General features: G+C 43.9%; 1 protein-coding gene across 1 annotated transcript; it reads left to right on the top strand.

The window, feature by feature from the left end:
- Positions 1–1,294: 1,294 nt before the first annotated feature.
- On the top strand, positions 1,295–5,604 carry RPL15 (ribosomal protein L15). The gene is made up of 3 exons (XM_008631986.2): positions 1,295–1,504; positions 2,857–2,993; positions 5,243–5,604. The coding sequence occupies exons 1-3, from the start codon at positions 1,333–1,335 to the stop codon at positions 5,546–5,548; spliced, it is 615 nt and encodes a 204-aa protein (XP_008630208.1). The 5' UTR covers positions 1,295–1,332; the 3' UTR covers positions 5,549–5,604.
- The last annotated feature ends 15,227 nt before the right edge of the window (positions 5,605–20,831 follow it).

The following is a 20,831-nucleotide window of genomic DNA, read 5'->3' as shown; positions in this document are numbered from 1 at the left end:
CGCGGGGTGGGTTGGGGCTGCTCCTGGGGCGCGGCGCCTCTGGGAGGCCGGTGGAGGAGGGCCCGCGGGCTGCGCCTCGGTGGGCCGGGGCGGGGAGGGGAACGGGCCACCCAGGGTGGCCCTGGCGCGGCAGAGCGGGCGCAGGTCGGTGATAGACGGCGCGCCCTGGTTTGCGGTTTGTTCGTGGGGGTTTTGTGCCATTATGCAGTGAAAAGATGGGGTGGCTGGGAGTAGGAATGGATGAACCATAGCTGGGCACGTTCAAACAAGAGGGGTATCCAAAGTCACACACGAACTGTTTTCGGCGTGTTTTTAAATGTAAATAAAGTGAGCTGCGTGTATCTGATGGTGAGTTGGGTGGGGGCTTGATGGGGTTCAGGTACACGTGCTGATTGCTGCACATGTGTAAGGCCTCAGAGGTTTTCAGGAAGACAGCAGTAAGCATGAGTAAAAATTAAGTAATATTTGATTTTTTAAAATGCCTTCATCTTTTAAGACAATTTCAGCTCAGAAGAGGGACTTTGTAATAGTCATTATTTTCTTAAGAGCAAAATTTGATCTGTAGGAACTTCGTGTTGAGTCCTTGCTCTGCTGAAGTCAATACAAACTGACCCCGATGGTGTTCAGCAGAAACAATGTAAAAAACCTTTAAAAAACCCACAGGGCCTCTGTGGAGCAAAACACAAATGTCAGCAGCAGTAGGACACTAAGTTATGACACTTCTTGTTTAGTATTGCATGATCAGTACATCCCATTCTACTTAAAGCCCAGTTTCAGCAGATGCGGAGGAAGGCCTTGTCTCTCCTGAGATGTGGGAGACACCAAGTGAATAGCTCTAAGGAAGCAAAAGTCCCAATCTAGTTCATTTCTTAAGCAACAGTTAAATTTCCACTTACTAATGAAACTGTTCAGCTTTCACTTAGAAGTAAAACCTTATTAAAGTAAGAGTTAACAGTAAAGGCCACACTCCTTGCAGACCCGTGGTTTTTTATAGATTGATATTTACAACTTGTTTCAGGTATTAATCATTGGGTTTGGTAGTATCAGACATAACACATCTGAAAATTTTCAGTTGAGGAGTTTAACACTTCAGAACATGCAAAAAGGAAGAAAATTGCTGGGAATGGTGACTGCAGCATGTCATGCTGAAGGCTGCCCGGTGTGATCCATGTTCTCGGGTGTCAGTGGTACAAAGACGCTTCGGAGGTCCCTGTCTCTCAGTGCTGTTCCATGTGTGGTTTTGTGCAGTGCCACCCTTGGAAGATGTTCAAACTGGGAATTGCTTTTGGTGCATTGTTTTCACTGAGCTCTCTGTCCAGCAGGTAGACAGCCATGGGTGCCTACAAGTACATCCAGGAGCTATGGAGGAAGAAGCAGTCGGACGTGATGCGGTTCCTGCTGCGCGTGCGCTGCTGGCAGTACCGCCAGCTGTCGGCCTTGCACCGGGCCCCGCGCCCTCCACGACCCGATAAAGCCCGCAGGCTGGGATACAAGGCCAAGCAAGGTAATGGCACGGAGAGGTGAAGTCCGTGTGCCTCACGATGGAGTGACATTGGCTTCCTTCAGTGACAGCAGACAAACAAAATCTGGAACTGAAGTATCCCCCAATAAATGGAAGTGTCTTGCGTGAAATGAAAAGAATATCATAAATGTTCTCAGTCGGTAGCAGTGCCCACAGCCTTAAACTTAAACCTAAACTTTTAAAAGCCTTAAAACCTTAACTTCACTTAATTTTGCATCTGTTCCTTCTGTGGCTGTTCTGGCAGGTGAAGATCAAGTGGGCTTTGGCCTCAGTTTTTGTTCTCGTGCAAAGTTCCACAGAATTGATTAGTGGTTTTAGTATCCTAGGGTTGGGGGGTGTCCTTTCTCTGCCCAAGTTTTGTCATGTGTTACTTTGACTTTTTTCAGGGTGACTGAATTGTGACCTAGCACCTGAAAAGAGCTACAAGGGATCTGGATGGAGACTTGCACAACAGCATGTAGTGACAGGACAAGGGGGAATGGCTTCAAACTGAAAGAGTAGGTTTAGATTAGATATTAGGAAGATACTCTTTACTGTGAGGGTGGTGAGGCACTGGAACAGGTTGCCTAGAGAAGTTGAATACCCCATCCCTGGCAGTGTTCAAGTGCAGGCTGGATGGAGCTCTGAGCAGACTGGTCTGGTGGAAGGTGTCCCTGTCCATGGCAGGGGGGTTGGAATTGAGAGGTCTTTAAGGCTCCTTCCAACACAAGCCGTACTATGACTGTTACAGCTGCATGTACTTGGGCAAGGTGATGGAGTTCGTACTGTCATTGGAAAACAGTTACTTGTCAGGGAAAGAAATGGGAAAAGTGGTCATCCATGAGTAACTTGAGGAAATCCAGTTAAAAACCCAGTATGTTTATTCACAAGAAAATAAAAAGCTAAGACTTGGCATTTCTGTCACCGTTCATCTAGTTTCCTCATTTCTCAGTGACCAGATTTCAGCAGGGTTTGTGGATGGCTTGTGCTTCAGTGCTTTGTGAGTGCTGCCATCTAAATTGTGGGGTTTGGGTAGTGGTTTTGGTGGGGTTTTTTTTATGATTGTATTACAATATAGTTGTAGCTGATTTTAGTCTGTTTGGGACTAAAACAGACTAACCAGGTGCCATAAGCTCTGGTTTGGAACCAAGAAATAGTTGTGACAGGATATCACTCGCCTTACTCAGTTGTAATGAAAATGACAAAAACATCTTGTACTATCCACCTTGAATTGTAAATTTCGGTAAAAATTGGTATAATGACTTCGTGTTGCAGCATTTCGTGTAAATTTTTGGGTACAGGGATGAAAATTGCTACTAGAATTGTTCTTGTTCCTAAGGCACTGTTTGTTTTAGGTTACGTTATCTACCGTGTCCGTGTTCGCCGTGGTGGTCGCAAACGCCCGGTCCCGAAAGGTGCAACCTATGGTAAACCTGTACATCACGGTGTTAACCAGCTCAAGTTTGCCCGGAGTCTTCAGTCTGTAGCAGAGGTGAGTATTTTGGTTATTGCTCACAAATATGGGTTGGAAAGTTTTAGTCTGTAAAAGCTGAAAATACTCAGAGACAAAAAATATAAACCAAACCAGCTGCTTTGTTAGTAAGTTGGGTAAAAGATTTTGAATAATGGTGGCAGGAAGGCACCAGAATGTCTTTAAAAGCTTTATTGAGACAATAAAAAACTATTCAGACTTTAAAAATGGGGTCTGTGGGAACCACTTGGCTGGTTTAGTGACATTCATAGTGTATACTTCTAAAGTATGCCACAATATTTGTTATGAAAAACACATAACTAGTCCAAGCCACAGTGAAATAAAGAGCTAGGCATGAGGCATAAGAATTTGTGTGTGCTAAGGTGTCTTAACTTGTCAGTAAATCCCACTCTTGTGTTCCTTGCCACGTGGTGTGGATCACCAGCTGTAGCTGATGGTCCTTTCACAAAGTACACGTGATTTCCTGACTTAAGGCCTGTAGTGCCTGTTTGTGTAGTAGTAGTGTTGCACAGCATACTTAGCTGTATTGCAGGAGCTGAAGGCAGCATGCCAGAGACCACCTGCTTCTTTATAAAAAGCTTTGGTATCTCACAAGCACACAGGTTGGGGGTTAATTTATTTTTAGGTGAGATATTGTTACTGAAGTACTCAAAATGTAAGCTTTGATTCGATGAGATCTTGTAAACTTTGTCACAGCAGTAGTCTGGAAGAAGTAAGCTTTGATTCGATGAGATCTTGTAAACTTTACTGCTGTCACAGCAGTAGTCTGGAAGAGATACAGTTCTCACCTTTACAAAAAGAACTTTTTCAGTGGGTTAGTTAATACCAGTCTGCATTCTCAAATGAGACATTGTGGAAGAAGGGAGAGTGTCACTGCCTTTCCGTCTTGAAGCAGAAGACTTTTCTGTTCTCAGGACTTAAAAAATACTTCTGAGTGACTTCTGAAAGTTGAATATGGTGGGATTTTTTTTTTTCCCCCAATGAAAAAATGTAAATGGGATATGCTTATTTAAAAGAAATAAAGGTGATGAGTTTGAATTAAAAATGCAATTCTGTTTTCAGTGCTCATGGCATTCTCTTCATATATGTTACTCCCAGATACCCGATGGCTAATTACATGCTCACGACAATTATGGAAGAAGTTATTTGCCCTCAGTTTTAGCTTGAAATTTTCTGAATCTGACAACAGTCTTTCCTGAAGAGTTATATTTTTCAGATTATAGAAACGTAGAGCCTCAGTTGGAGCTCCCATCCTCGAATAGAAGCTGGTCGAGGGTGGCTGGTGTTCTAATATTTCATATAGGTGTTGCTCTCACACCAGAAGAAAATGAGGACTTGAAAAAATGTTACTCTATAGAAGCTGGTCGAGGGTGGCTGGTGTTCTAATGTTTCATATAGGTGTTGCTCTCACACTAGAAGAAAATGAGGACTTGAAAAAATGTTACTCCGTGTGCAGGAAATAGTCAAGTGCTGTTTAGGGAAGCCTGTAGCAATAGGTTAGGATTACATTGGGGAAGAAGATGAATGGGGTCCATTGGTTCGTGCTTCCCCATGATGAAGATAAAATCCTACAACTGAACGCACGTAGGGTGTTTTAAGTACGGAGCATTCTCGATGGGAGAGGCAGATGGCATAATAGCTATAATTGCTATTTTCTGCTTTGTTTTGTTTTCTAAACTAAGATTGCGTCTTTCCAACCACAAGTGAGGATAGGAATAGTGAGCACTAATATGCCAGCAGTAGTACAAAGATTTGTTACATCAGCTATTCCTTTACTCCTACCAGTACAGGCTTACTCTCTGCAGAAATGCCTTTCTCCCCTGTAGCTTTGGATGTGCAAATTAATCAGTCTTTCATAACTTCCCACAAAAGATTGTTCCGTGAGCTCAAGTGCAGCTCGTGCTCTTCATCTTCACGTTGAAGTTATTTTTAACATTGTATATTTACTGACTGGGTGCTTCTGTGTACAGAGAGTTCTTTCTTTTGTCAACCAAGCACCTTCCTGCTCATGGTCATTAAAACCTGTTTCATGCAGGAATCCGAATGGCCTTTTTTTTTTTTGTAACACAGCATTCTTTTCAGCTATTACTTTTCTTGTACCTTTGCAACTGGACGGGGAGGATTTTTTGTAGGAAAAGAGGTTCTCTTGGGGAAAATTGAAATTTTATGTTTGAGTTAGTCATCTTTCTGCATGAAGAGTGTGCTGCATCCATGGTTTTACAGCCTTTTGCATTCATTTTTTCCTCTAGGAACGTGCTGGCCGTCACTGTGGTGCTCTGAGAGTCTTGAACTCGTATTGGGTGGGTGAAGATTCCACTTACAAGTTTTTTGAAGTGATCCTGATTGATCCCTTCCATAAGACCATCAGGCGGAACCCTGACACCCAATGGATCACCAAGCCCGTCCACAAGCACAGAGAGATGCGTGGGCTGACGTCAGCTGGGCGCAAGAGCCGTGGGCTTGGCAAGGGCCACAAATTCCACCACACCATTGGTGGCTCACGCCGTGCAGCCTGGAGAAGGCGCAACACCCTGCAGCTGCACCGCTACCGCTAATTCTTGTAAACGTGGCCATCTAATAAAGCTCATGCAGGTTGTTAAATTTAACAGTGCTTCTGCTGCTTCTTGAGTTATGTGGATAAGTGTAGAATTCTCCAGGAGTTCAGATGTTTCCATATTTAGACAGGCTTTTGGAAATGTAATTTGATACTTGTGAAGATTGTGGGCCCTGAGTATAGAGGTCTGTGGTGGGTTTCACTTTCAACATGGAAGGGTGTGTGCTGTGTGTATTGAAAGCCCAAGGGCTGGTCCGTGATCTTTTTTCTCTTGGTGTGCATGTATCTAGTCACTGTCTGTAGGTTGGGGTCTCTGCGTCCTGTGCTTAGACTGAAGGCCAGCTTTGATCTTGTGCAATGAGATGTAAACTGAAAGTGCTCATTTATTTTTTATAGGTGATTAAATACTAATGGCAATTTTATTTTTCAAGTTCTGGGTTTTTTACATCTTCAGTGTCAAACCAGCTCTCGGGCCTCTCAGCTACATTGTCTGAATCAACTAAGCACAGAATGGAAAGGTAAAGCTTGCTCTGGTCATTGAAGTGCACGGTATTAAAAATGTGGACACATCACAAAGAATGATAAGGTTTTAGGCTGAATAGTAAAATACTGACTGTAGAGTAGGTATTATTTCATTTGTCAAGATTGAGGGGGAACAATTTCTTAAACCTTCCTTTTGCTACCAGAACAGAAAACATGTCTCTCTGTTAAAGAGCTGCATTCTGATTTCTCTGCATGGTTAGGTGGTAGAAATAACCACATTTGGATAACAGTTATAGATGAATGTATTTTCGACTACTTTTTGTGAAATTACAGTGTGACCTTTCAGCATGAAGTCAGCTTTCACATAAAAGCCAAGAGATGAAATGCAGTTCCTGGTAAATTAGGTGGATGGCTGTCCTAGCTTCCACAGATTGTGTACTATGTCTGTTGGGTAGTGATAGGAAAAGGCATTGATAGAAGGCCCAAAAAGTAGCTGTGTCTTCCAGCAGCTTGGGATGTGGATTGATTTTTTTCTTTTTTTTCTCCTGAGACTTAAAGCATGTCAAGATTTTTCCCTTCAACTGACAAATTCACTTAATACTCCTCTTTAGTTAAAGTTCGTACAGGAGGGTGGTAGTCTGAAGAAGAGATGTTTTGGCAGTGTGTTCTTAAAGCCAGGAAGAACAGCTCAAGGTGGCAATTCTTTAATGATGTGTTTTGTTTGGTTCAAACAAGAAAAAGGCAAAGTAATCTTCTGTTAAAAATTGTTAAAGCTGTCTGCTTTAAAGAAGGGAGATATTTTTAGCCTCTCCTTTGAAGTATTTCTGGTGTTCTTGAAAGCAGCTCCTGTGATGGTGTAGAACAGGAAGTTTCTCAGAGCAAATTTGATGAGTGAAGTCTCTCCCGAGCATGGATGAGGTTATTGCAGAGAGGGGGCTGATCTGTCTGGTTTGTAGATTTAAGGGTTGAAGGTAGTGCCAGTATGGCCAGAGTGTCCATTCCTCTGGAATTTCTTTTGTCTGTTTGAGCAACATGGTCTAGAAAAAGGCGTCCCTGCCCGTGGCAGGAGATTTGGAACTGGCTTTAAGGTCCCTTCAACCTGAATCTATGATTTTTTTTTTGGTTGGTTGGGTTTTTTTTAAGGCAACAACTTCGAGACTGATGATACTGTACTAGGGGTTGTTAAGCTGTTTGGACCCTTGCCACTGATGGGGGAAGGTGACAGTAGGTGATGGGGCAGTCAGCACTAATGCTGTATCCTTTGCCAGCCTTCAAACCATGCAGCACGTGGCAGGTGTCTTCAGTGACCTGCCTGAGGCTGGCCCTTGGTCCTGTAACTCTGAGCTTTAAAATAAGGGGGAAAGCACTGTCCCCTCCAAAGTTTATTGAAAACTGCTGATGACAGTGTACCATGGTGTCTGTCAGACCAGTGAAGGAATATGAAACAGATGGTAGTGCCTTCAAAGATGCTCTGGGTATGTACAGCTCATTCCAAGTCTTTGAGAAATCAGATTTCCTTCATGTTATTCCACACTGGAAGTGTCTTACGCTCTTAAAAATGATTTTGAGTTTGAAGGGACATTGCGTTGCAAAATTTATGTGAAGTGGTAAGACAAATTATCTTTTATTAAAATCTTTATTTTAAAAAGGCAAAACATGGAGGAAAAACTTCTTTTGTTTGGGGTTGTTGGCTTGAGAAGTCAGGGTTAGAGAAAGGTTATGTGATCTCTGCCTTTCCTGCTTGATTCTTGAACCTGTTTTGCAAGTTCAAGAGATTGCTAGTAGCCTGTGTTCCTTAAGATTGTGGTAGAAACCAGTCGTCTGAGACTGTCCTAGTGAGAGGCTGTAACTTGAGTTCAACACTCCCCAGACACCAAGGGTCTGCCTGAAACAGGGACACTAAGCTGTAGCTGAAGGAGGGCAGGGGGAGGGAAGAGGAAGCTTCAGGAATTTCACTAGGCAAATCTATTAAGACTAATCTATTAAGACATAGAGGAATCCAGTAATCTGTTTCCAAGCCATCTACTTGGCTCTGTGTGCAGGACTGATCATTTCTCAGTCTGAGCAGGCACATTTTGGATGTAATTAAAAGAGCTGTCTGGTTTCTAAGCAAGACAAAATGAATACCACAGTTACACTGCAGGGAAATGGGGCTGTACAGTACCAGCCTGGTTCAGCCCGGTTTTAGGTGCTGTTGAAAATAGTTGACTGTTAGCTTTTATTAGGCTGGATTTCACTTTTGTGTCAGCTGCCTAGATTAGCTAATCAGTCAGCTTTTGGTACAAGGTGAGGGCCTGGCAAGGTTGCTATTTCTGTCCTGAAGGGTGGGATGTGTAAAAACAGATTGTGTGATTTAGGATGTTCTTTAAATAAACAAGTAGTACTCCCTTCCACATACTTAATAGAAGTGCTCATTACTTGGCAACACTAGCTAGGTTGAAAAGTAGGGACTCACTAATCAACAGTGAGTGTAATTGTTTCCTTGCTTTGTCTCCAAAGCATTGGGAATCTCTGCGAGGCAGCTGTGTGCTGCTGGGAGAGGGACACTGGCGTGATGCCTGCGGAAGGCACAGATGCTGGTGGAGGAGGCAGTTGGCTCCTTCCTTGCAGCAGAAGGTCATGGAATTTCACTGATGATTTTTGTGGGGGCCTTAGAATGAAGTAATTAGTGATGGAGGAGAGTTATAGCTTGACTTTCTCACTTATCTCTGTCCTTGTAATGCAGCAGTTGTTCACTAGCCTTGACCCAGTAGAGAAAAGTGACTGCCTGTGAAGAGTTCTGTGCAGCTAATGAATTAAAAAGCGAGGTTCTAAAAATAGAGCCTGATTCCTACTCTATTATCTACTCACTCTCCAAGCTGGGAAAAAACACCATATTTTTGTACATCTCTTTTCTTTTCCAGCAGACACAAGTCTAGTTCGGAGAGTATCAAGCCAAAATAGTCAGAGTGATGGAAACACTGCTGCAGCCACAAAAATACCCAATTTGGATTTGAATTGGATGCTCTTTTCTGGGGCTTTGAGCAAGCACCAACTTTTTGATCCAATCCTTTTAAAGTAATTGTTTGAAATGTAAAGCTGTATGAAAGGATGGAGAGCCTGTAGGTCGTTCTCTTCATGTGTCAGGGTTCTGAATCAGCTTCAATTTAATAATTACACACAGAGTGTTTAGGTTGCAGAGTCTCGCTCCCTACAGTTAGGAAGTGTCTGAGCTACGCTGCTTACACAACCTTTAATTCAGTGGCTATCCTGCTCTTACCTAATGGGCCAGAAGAGGCCTCTGGCAAAGCCAGGACTGCAACCCAGTTCTTCTGGACCCCTTGTCACTGCCTGAAATTTAGGAGAGCATGCTTTTCTTTGGTATCAAATGATGTTCAGTGATGTAATTAAAGGCTCTTATTGTAATGAAGATGGCATTCAATCTCATTAAATACTGTCATCCATCCATCATTCAGGGGAATGGAGAGCAGGGGTATCCTGGGGATCAGGGAGCAGATGAGTGATTAAATTAAGCCTGGCTCTGATAAGACCAATGCTGGCTGACCCTGCTCTCTCAGATGGCAGGTACCCCTCTTCCAAGCCTTCTCAGGTCTCCTTGCATTTCTGGTGCCTGGCTTTGGGAAAACCCTCGCTAGTTAATATGCTGGACCATAGCTGACTCCATAGGGGTTTTGCAGTTTGTATCTCCTTGCACAAGAGCAGCAGAGGAATGCCTCTGGACCCAAGCTGGCTGTCCATGTGCAAGTTGAGGAGTTCTCTTGGAAACACAAGAGTGGAGAGGCACATAGAAGAGAAAAAAAATAAAGGAGGAGAACAAAGAAGACAAGCTGTCTTTCAGTGGGGCTTGTTAGTACCTTGGTGCTGCCTGGTGACAGGAACACCTGATAGAGGAGGCTACAGCTAGCCAGGGTCTCACAGGGCTCATCAGCCAGGTCTGTGTGGGGCAGTCCCCACGGTACAAACCTGGCTGGACAAACCTACGGCTCCACGTGCCTGTGTCTCTGGTATCATTCTGCTTCCCTGAAACACCAGGCAGCAGCTGCACTTCACCAAATCCAGAGCAGGAGGACAGTTCTCATTTGGTGCTGTGAAATAAATGTACTGTGTCCAGTGCTCAAGCCCTCCATGTCCCAGGCCTTGTCACCAGGCTGTGTGTCAACAGAGCAGCAGGCAGAAACCAAGACCCTGTTAACTCTGCATAGTGTTCACACGTGTAATGAAAATGAGTCGTCATCCCCTGAGAGCTCATCCACCAAACAGAGGAAGTAGCTCATTAGTTCAGTGTTCACTTGTTCATTTATTCATACAGTTTTCTTGCAGCATTGTTTTTCTGTGACTAACAAGCAATTATTTGAACCCTTTCCTTGTACGAGAATCGTGGCCCTTCAACTCATCTGCTGTTACAATCCACCTGCCTCTCTCACGGGTTTCATGATTAGTCAGATAAGTTTAGATGGCAAGTTACACAACCTTTATAAATTCTGTGTTTTGAGCTTTGTGTTCTTAGTTCTTCCAGAGCCATATATAAAAATAATGTTTTATAAGTTGCTTTGTTTACAACTATTTGGAAAGTGGTTTTGCCAAAGCACAGTTAAACAAAGCCGCAGTGAACCTTTTAAGCAAAACAGAAAATTTTGTATTATTTTCACTTTGCAAGTTACTGCTACAGGTGTTGGTGGAGAATATCCGTTTAAGATCTTTTTTACAGAAAAAGACACAAAGTAGGATTCAGCTACGCAGGAAAAGTCTGTGCAAGTAAAAGGAACTTTCTTGAGCTTTGGGGTTTTTTTAAATAGAATTATAGAAAATACTTGATTCAATTGGTCGTGTTGAATCTAGTCCCCAATCTTAACCTAAGTAGTTTTATTTCTGATAGATGCCTGGTAGTCCATTCTTAAGAGGGAGAGACTAAAAACCCATATGAGCTAATGGTAAAGATACTAAGATTTTCATGTTAGCACCAATGATTTGTGCTGGGAAGGTGATTGCTGTCCATTGTAAACATCAATTTTAAAGCAATAGTTATATCAATGGGAAACACAAAATAAGTTGATTGCTGTAAGTTACACTGAAAACCCAATTCTTAGATTTATGATTTATGTTGCTGAGAAGGTAAAAAGAGAACACCGTGAACAACTGAATCACTGTTCTGACTCCTGAGGCTAAATGAAAATCTCCAGTATGGTTATTACTTTCATTGGCTAGTTTAATAAAAAATACGAGAATCATAAAACTATGTAAAGCATATGGCATACATGAGTTCTATTTTCTCCAGCGATGGCCCCATCTGTTTAGAACTGAAAACTTCAAAATGCCTCTGTAGCAAATCTCACCTTCTAGTAGGTGCTATTCTGACTACATTCTGAATTTTTACCTATTTTAAGAACAAATAATTTTAAAATAAGAAAAGTTTTGAGCATGAATAATTACATTAGCCAAATTATGACAGTGTGGAAATGAATCACAGATATGAAACTTGATGGTTTTCGCAGATTCTGCAAGTTGCCCTAAAATGACCTTAATTGCATTACAGTTTGAATATTGAATTGTATGGTAGTTTCACAGGAAGTTTGTAATAGCAGTAAAGGCTGAAGCAATTTTGTCCTATTCAGGGTGTGAGACAGAGAACCAGGGAAGTGACTGCCTTCCATCTTTCCCCACTTTGGCCCACCCTGAAGTGGTAACACTGGACCAGCACCCCTAGCCAACCCAAGCTGACCCATCTCGTTTCTCCTGGGTTTATTTACAGCTCTGTGCAATGGGCTACTGCTTGCTGCTGACTCGGTTCTTTTTGTTGTTGTTGCTGTTGTTCAACAGGAGTGAGATTGCCAAAGTTGTAGTTGTTTGGTTTGTAAAAGATGAGCTGCTCAGCTTCGTGTGCCAACGCTGTTGTCATGAGCTGATTCTGACGGTCTGTCAGGCATGGCGGGGAGGAGCCGAGGTGGGAGAGCAGTGGGTCTGAGCTGGCCAGCTCTGAGGTGGGAGACTCTGTAATGTGTCCTGCTGGGATCTGTGACTCGGCACTGGATTAAGACTTGGCATTGCCTCAAAGGGAAATAAAACAAGAAAAAATGTGAATGGCCATGCAGGGCCAGCCCAGAGGTCTAATGGACACAGCACCTGCTTTTGACAGGGACCAGTGTTGGGCGTTTGGAAAAAGGCTGGTGAGCACAGAGCAAGTCCAGCCCCACAGGTAGCATCTCCAGTTCTCTGAAGAGCCAGGTAGGGATGTCCTCACAGTGTGGTTGCCCAGCCACCCAGGACAGCTGCATGCTGTGACATCCAGCACTGGCTGGGAACTCCCACAGGGCTTCTGGCTCAGCAGGTGCACGGGCTGGATCCGTATGCAGGATGGCATCTGAAGGTAGATAAAGAGAAAATTACTGCCTTGACTCATAAGTGCCTCCTGTAATTTGAAATGGGAAGTGGAAATATAACCTGTTTTTATGGTCTGCTCCTGGAAGCTCACTGAACCAGAGACTTTCCACATGACTCAGAGCAAGATGGTTGTTTGCTGAGAACTGCTGTATCAAGGGTTTGGCAGGATTATATAACAAGCAGTTGTCCTTCACCCCTGATAATGTGTCTTCTCTGCGAGACTGATGCGTACACCTGACCAGTGTTGAGGAACAGCAATAAAACAAAATGGCAAGTGCCTGGAGGCATCTTCAGGATGCAGCTGAGCTCCTGCCTGTAACAGATCTATTATTTGTTTCTAGACATTGCATTCCAGTTCAGGAAAACATGATAAAAGTTCATTGCTATCCTCATGATGCCACCCATTCCTTTGCAGTGGTCCTGTTTAGGTTGTGTTTGGCATGGTGTACCTCACGCTATTTAGCAGAAGCACTAAAACTAGTTGTGGAGAATGTACCTGTTTCTTTGCTAAGGCTCAGAGAGTGAACTCTTCGGGAACTGGAGCAAGGCTGGCTGATTTTGTGTGCTTAAATTTTTCTATGTCTCTTTAAATGCCCCTCCTGGAAAAGATTGTACTGGATTGAGCTTTGGTGAAAATTGTCAGTGTTTGCAGATGAAGGTTAAGAAGATCCTTTCTAGGATGCATTTTCCCAATTCAGGGAAAAAAACAATAAACACCCACACACAAGAAAACTCCACAAAACAAACAAAAAACCAAACAACCTAAAGAAAAAATGAAAAACCAAAAAAAAGTAGAACAGATTTGTGTTATCAAAAAAACAATAAACACCCACACACAAGAAAACTCCACAAAACAAACAAAAAACCAAACAACCAAACAAAAAAATGAAAACCCAGAAAAAACAGGAATGGTCCTTTTTGTCAATGTCTGATACCAACTTTTGAAGAAGATAATTGATTTTGTTGGGGAATTCCAAGAGTATTTTCAGTCCTTGGAACTGTGTTCAAAACTAATTAACTCTATTCCAGCCAAAACCAGCACAAGACCCAAGCTGGGAATTGCATTTATTTGCTGATGTTCACGTAACAAGAGGTGAAATGACCATGATGATTTTATTAAAACTGCAAGTGCCTCACCAGGAGGTTTTGTTGGTTTGCCTGTGATCACTAGAAGGAATGAGAGAATTGGCTTCCTTCCCTCTTATTTGTAATGGTTTAGAGAAGAAAGTTCTTACTCTGACTTAATGCAGAGAGCCAGTTTTGCTGCATGTGAAGCTGGTAGCTGAATCTGACTAAATGCACGTCTGCCTTTATTCACAAGGCTGATAATATCCAGCTCTGTTTCCATCCCATCAAATACGAATTCCCTTCGTAGGAATATTGTTGTGTCAGGAGTAATCTGGACAAGTCGCTGAGGCATAACACAGTCAGACCCAAGATTCAGGACAGCCAGAGAGGTCAGCATTTCCAGTGCTTGTACAAGTGCCAAAACTGCAAGTGCAAATTAGTTTGGATACACAGCAATATTTGTACCCGGAGATATCCCACCAACATATTTCTAGGGCCCTACAAATATCATTTGGATCTCATGCTGGTGTTTTGGGATCACACCCTTCTGCTTTCAATAGAGTTATTCCAGATTTATCTGGAATCTGAGTTATTTTAAGAAGCATCGTGCACTTTCAAAATAGTTTGAATACCTCCGGTTTGTTTCTAGTGAGCTTTCACTCTTGCTACCAATGCCTTGCAAAGGGTTTTATGAGAGAAACTCCATTTGTTTTAACAGTTAAGTTTTTATAGCTGGAAGCAATTTTCTTTAGTGTAACATTTCAGGAGCCCTTTATGGCTAGCGATATTTCATTGAATGCCTGAAGATTGAGACCAACTGCATGACTTTATCATGTATAAAGCTTATTATCTGACATAATTTGGTGCATAGCAGGCTTATTTATTTAAAAGGTCACACAATCATATTTCACCCCTGGTAATGGCATTTTTATCCATTTAATAGGTTTATCCTAAAGCGTATTTATTCCTAATGCATTTTATTCAGAAGCCAGTTAATAACTTTAACTCTTTGGGCTCTTTACAGAAGCCAGCTTTTCAGAACAAGAATTTGACCAGTTGGGCCTAATCCAGCAGCACACAAGGTCCAATACAGTGTCCCATGCCTCATGTCTTGGTTTAACTCAGCACCTCGAAACTGTAAGTCATCTTTTGGCCTCCAAGTTAGCCAGGGTGAGACAACAATCAGGGGAAAGAGCACTGTGCTGGATAGAGTCTGAACCTGTCTTGGCTCTTGAGCTGCCAGCTATCCTTCAGGTAGTTACAGGTAGTAAGTCTCAGGGTCAAAATGTGTTTTGGATTATTTCCCAGAGAATTTTTTCAGATTTGACTATAGCTGTTTTGCCTGGATGTAAAAGGCACTTCTCACTCTCTGGACTAGGGACCAATGGCACCTGTAATGAAAGCTGTTAATTTTCTACAAACTTGTGCTATTTAAGGCCCAGATGCAAGTTGTATTTGCCTCTGTTCATAACTGAGCTGAGTTTTCTCTGGAATTCTCCTTGTAAAATACACCAGTAATCACAGTAAGCTTGTGCTGCTGCAGAGGAGAGAAGCAAGGGTGATACACAAAACCTTGCAGAAGCTGGGTCTATCATTTCTGTGTGTCCCCTTCATACTACCTGCAGAATTTCCCCAAAACAAGGAGAAGGCATCATTTGCATCTCTGCTCTGCCCAGGATGAGCTTTATGTTTGTGTTACACTGTATCTCCCCAAGAATGAACAGAGCTGACAAAGAGAAAAAGCAAACTGGGTTTATGTTTTGGTGGCCTGAAGGGTTCAGAAGGTGGGACTGAGCTACAAGAAGACTTCTGAAGCAATGGTTTTGATCTGGTGTCAGCAGTGACACCACACCAGGGATGTCCTGGCCAGCACCATGTCAACACAGTGCCAACGTGATCGTTGGCAGCCTGCAGCTTAGCTAACTTCCTAGAGAGCATCGGTGCTTTGAAATAAGGTGCTCTTCAGGACACTGTGATATAAAAGAGTTTGAAAAAGGCAGGGGAAAAGACAAAAATCCAGACTTAGAAGGGCATTTATTACAAAAGACACCAGAGTGGGAAATGCAGTTGCCCCTGGAGAGATTTGGGTGGTGGGGAGAAGGGACTGGCAGCTGTCAGAGCATAAAGCAGCAGTCATGAGCTGACTGTGCCTTGAATATAACACTGCTGATGCCTTCTCCGAGACAGCACAATGTGTCAGAAATCACCTGTAGCTAAGTTGTGTGAGTCTTGGTTTTTCAGTGAAGGTAAAGGGTAGCTTCTTGTACATCCTTTGCACTGCGCATTCTGCTTCTCTCCCAAAAATCACATTTGGCCCAATCAAGCAGTGTATATTCTCATCGTTGTCTCATTAGCTGATGATTTTGTTTCTGGATAAATAGATGATACACTGACAGATTAAGGAAAAAGGAAAAGGTGGGCAGTGATATAAGATAGGTTTAATTAATGTAGAATTAATGCTTTGTCTTTCTAGACTAAAAGTCCAAGTCATCACCTTCCATTTAAATCTACAGGGGCAGCTGAGCCTAGTTGTAGTACATCACTATTGCATGAGGTTATTTCCCATCAATTTGACCAGTCCAGGCAACCAATTGTATTACCAAAGTATATGAAGAAAAAGCACGCTTGCAATAACAGTGGGTAAGAGAAAAAAGTGGCAGGGTTATGTGCTTCAGGCTATAAACTGACTGCTGAGGAGCTTAATCAGGAAGAGAGTTACCCTATGGGCAAGTTAGTATATGACTGTCTATTAGGAGCTTTTATTTCTTCCTCTAAGGCTCTGATACCGAGAGACAGGATGTGAGTGCAAGGAGATGGTTTGTGAGCCACATCCTCTGCTTGGTTATACTTAGCTCTGTGACTGCACCACTCCCAGTACCTAAGCTAGCTGCATTTGTGTCATGTAGGCATGCCCTTAATGGGCAGCTTTAAATTATTCTATATTTAGCTTTTGCTTCTTCCTAAAGCATTCTGCACACATTCAGCCTATGAAGGGATGTGATGACAAGCTAAAGACCTCTGGGACCTCCTTGTCAGGATTTCTCTTCAACAGAGAGAAAAAAGTGCACCAGCTGAAAGAGTTAGAGATATGTATGTTAAACAGGAATGGAGAAAAAGTAGGGCAGGGGGTCAGAAAACACTGTGTAGGGCTTGACCCAAGCTGACTCTAATCAATAGAAAAATTTCCACTGCCTTCCAGAGGCTAAGATTAGTTAGATGAGTTATGGCTATTTATATCATTTAATGTACGAAAGAAGTCACAGTTACAGCTATCTTTATAAAGACTTTTAGAGGGCAGTATTTAAGGTAGTAACTGTAGATAGCAAGTGAATCTTTGCTTTAAAGATACTGGAAATGCAAGGATGGATTTGGTATCAGTTGCCTCACTTAAGTGTACTTGTATGAATTAGTTCCATCTGCAGTTGTGGAGCTCAAATTATTCAGGACAGACACATTACTGAGGGTTTCAGGAGGATCTTATCACACAGACCGACTAGAGAGGAAAAGAGTGACAAAGGATTTTATATGTGGGAAAATAACTTTTATTATATGTAAACCACTGTATGCTGTAAACAACCAGGGAAGAGAACTGGGACTTAGCATAGATCTATGCAAATGTCAGCACTGTTCTGAGCATCAGTCAAAAAGACAAATAAGAGGTTAGGAATTTTTCCTGAGGTAATAAGGGAAAAAAGAAATGGAAAACTTCAGGAGCTGTTGCAGCATGAAAAAAATGCTGCTCCTTGGCACTCTTCAGGTAAACAATTTTTGTCTCTTTGCAAAGTTTATGTTTTGGGATCAAACTAATATTATTGTAAATGTGCCAGGCACTGAAGAAATCCACCTCATCCACAAGCACAAATGCTTGCTGATGGAAACTCACGCGTTCCTGGCTGATGTGTGGATGTTTACCAGGATTAGGAGGGCTTCTCCACGGGGACAGAAAGGTGCAGGCATTCAGTTCCGACCTGAGGAACCACCAGCATTTCAGACGTGAGGAAAAAGAGTCATCAGCCTCTACATACCTGTGCTGAGGTGGCCAAAATGCATCCTGTCCCACCATCCAGCTATCAGCTGCACTTAAGTCAGCATTATTAGGTGCAACACCATTGTGCCATCTCCCATCCAGAGGTAGGAGATCTGTAGCACAGACGGGAATCACTCTGCAACCTCTGGAATCTAAACATGCAGCTTGATCTGCTCCATGTGTGTGGGCTGGGAGGAAAGAGGGATAAATGTTTGTGTTCCTTCCCAGGGGTGGGAAGGGGTTTGAAGAAGCTTTCTGTCCCACCTCCTGTGCTTTTTCCCTTCTTCTGCCCCTTCATGTTTCAATGCCTCACTTCAGTCTCTTCCCAGAACCACAAGTCTTCTGCAGACAGCAGCAGTAAACAGAGGCTGAAGGATTCTAAGGACTGACCACACAGCTTCCCAATCACTCTTCCACTGATCATTCAAGTGCCTGCCCAGCCTTCAGGCTGGAGACGTGCCATGCCACTGTGAATGCCAGCAGTACACTGCCTCTCCATAATGCTAGGATTTGTTTTGCCCTTCATGGAAAGCTGAATCACAGTCCCTTGTGGGGACCAGGGAATATCCACTGTGCATCACATCTTTAAGGGAATGTTATTTGCAGCTCAGCAAGTAACACTAGAGCTTTAGCAGCCAAGCTAGAGTCAAAGAAAAGCCCCTCAAGAAGAAGCCCAGGCACCATGACTTGGCCAGCACCCAGAGCCACAAGGTATTATGCCAAGTGTTGGCTTGTGTGGCTTTGGAAGAGGTAGGCAGAAAGAGGCTCCGAGAAAAATTTCACCCTCTTATTACATTGGCAGAGTAGAGTCTTCTTCCAGGTTACAGGGCAGAATAAAAACCTTGAGGCTCTCTGAGACAGTTTTCTTCTCCAAACATTGAAGTGCCTCTCGTGGTCTACTGTGGCAGTCCACAGCTTTGTGCTGAACAGCAGAAATAGAGCACAGGAGTGGACAGGGCCATTTCTGAGACCTCCTTTAGAAACTCCAGGACAGGAGTCACACTGTTTGCATCATCCCATGGCTACCCACAGCCAGCTCTACCTGCTGGACCATCTCAGGAAACACACCTTTGACGTGGACAAGGATCCTGTGTGAGGCTGGGTGGTGGGCCCATTATTTACTTTTTGCCATACTCCATCCCTAAGAGGGCTGCTTGGCTCTTGCAAACCGTGTGTGTGTGTGTGTGTGTGTGTGTGGAGCCACCTCAGGGAAGGAACACGAAAGGATGTACTATGGGAACATAGAGAGCTGTCCTAGGTTTGGATGGGTTATTCTGAGACAGGAGAGAGAAGCAAAATAAATACATTATTGAAGATAGATGCGGGTTGTCTTCAGGACTGCCAACTGCAGCACCAGAGGTAAGAGCAGGCTGAAATTGCTATAATGATCCCTGAGAGTCTCAAAAGTAGATGGTAAAAGATATTAGAGGCTGGAATCTCTCTGGGAGTGACAAAATCATGTCCTGGCAGTAAATAGGATAGACTGAGATTGGGAGCAACAATGTGATGGCCTCTCCTTACGGCATCCTACGAACCTGCGTACATTGCCTTTCCCATTTGTCCCGCCAGGCAGGAGCAGCAGCATTTATCCTTGCCCACAAAGGAAGTGAACAAGCAGTCCTTCCCCTTATTGACCACTCTCAGGAATGGAGTCCATGCACTTGAAAAACCTGGAGCCTCCCTTGAACACCACAAATGGCCTGCAGGCCAGGTGGACCTTTGGTCTGAGTGCCAGTGCCTCCATACCAAAGATGACTTTGGGTGCTGCTGCCACCACCACCTGCAAATTGAAGCCTTATCCAAAAGCAAGAGTTCTGCAGTGTTTTTTAGCAGACCCAGTGAACATCTGGGGTCGATCACCCACCAGTTAATAAACATTATTCAAACATCTGTTTTGCTAAAATCCAAATGTGACATTAAAAATCCCAGAGACACAGAGTACGCAGATGGAGAGGACTTGCTCTGCTGTTGTTCCCGATGTCCAAGCTAGTTTTCTAACAGCATTTGATTTATTCACTATCTTCTCCTTTGAGTCTGTAGGCCAATTTCATCTGTTGAGAGGTTTGAGATGCCCTGATAGGCTAATATCAAATACATCTTACTTGTGCTCTGTCCACAAAGACCAGCAGCCAGGCAGAGGAGTGAGACAGAGCCCTGAGCACGGGAAGGGAGGGTGGGCCATTGTGCCCTATACCTGACCATGCCCAGGGCAGGCAGCACTGCTCGGCAGCCAGTAATGCAGACAGGGACTGTACAAGAGCCAGAGGGCAGCATGGCAGGGCTCAGGAAATGTAGTTTGGAGTAGGTATGAGGAGGAGAACTGGGAATATAAGGAGCTGTTTCTGCAGGAAATCAGGGCTGGGGGATGAAGGGTCTGGAGACAGTGACAGATATTGAGTGTGGACCACTGGAAAGCTGTATGCCTCCCAACTGCTGACCATGCACAGAAAAATGGGAAAACTCACCCTCTTACCTTATTCGAGAAGTGCTGAAGCTCACACAAACTGACCTGTTTACCTCATTTGAGAGGAGAGGAAACTCACCCAAATTAGAAGGCGGTAAACTACATTTAGCTGCGTTTAACCTCCACTTGTTAACCTCATTTAACCCCACTGCCTCGCTCAGTCTGGAGGTCAGTATAGTCCATGAAACCACACATCTGCCTCTGACTCCCGGGGTCTGGGAGGGACAGAGCTTCATTTTGGTCTCTGTATTCGCTTAAATGGAGAGTATTCTCCAAGTTTACGTTCCCTTTTTTGTTGTGGTGCGTTTTTCTTCGTGGGTTTCCTTCTGGGAGCAGGAGATGGGGACCCCGGCAGGGACACCCCTGCTTTAGGTCCTCTGGGGGCGCATCCCTCCCCCGTTGCGGGGGGTCTGAGCCCAGAGACATCACTGCATGGCAGAAGGTATTAGAGGCTGGAGCCGCTCTGGGAGGGACAAAATCACGTCCTGGCAGAAAAGAGGAGACTGAGATTGGGATCAGCTGTGTGACGGCCTCTCCCTATGGCTGCAGAGGGAGAGACTATGGCAGCAGCAGTGGGAGCCGCTCTGGGAGGGACAAAATCACGTCCTGGCAGAAAAGAGGAGACTGAGATTGGGATCAGCTGTGTGACGGCCTCTCCCTATGGCTGCAGAGGGAGAGACTATGGCCGCAGCGGTGTGTGTGTGCTGCCGAGAGGGGTCTTTCCCGGATATTCCCTTTTCCCGGCAGTGTGAAGACACGCGGCTAGGAGGGCACGGAGCGCTGACAGTTGGAACTGGGAGCTGTCAGATGCTCGCGTCGGGATAGGAGAGCGCTCGTCAGCTGCGGCAGTCACAGCGGTGGCAT

This window comes from Corvus brachyrhynchos, unplaced genomic scaffold, assembly GCF_000691975.1.
Source record: "Corvus brachyrhynchos isolate BGI_N302 unplaced genomic scaffold, ASM69197v1 scaffold53, whole genome shotgun sequence".
NCBI classification, from domain to species: Eukaryota; Metazoa; Chordata; class Aves; order Passeriformes; family Corvidae; genus Corvus; species Corvus brachyrhynchos.
This window is presented reverse-complemented; position numbering and strand designations above follow the sequence as displayed.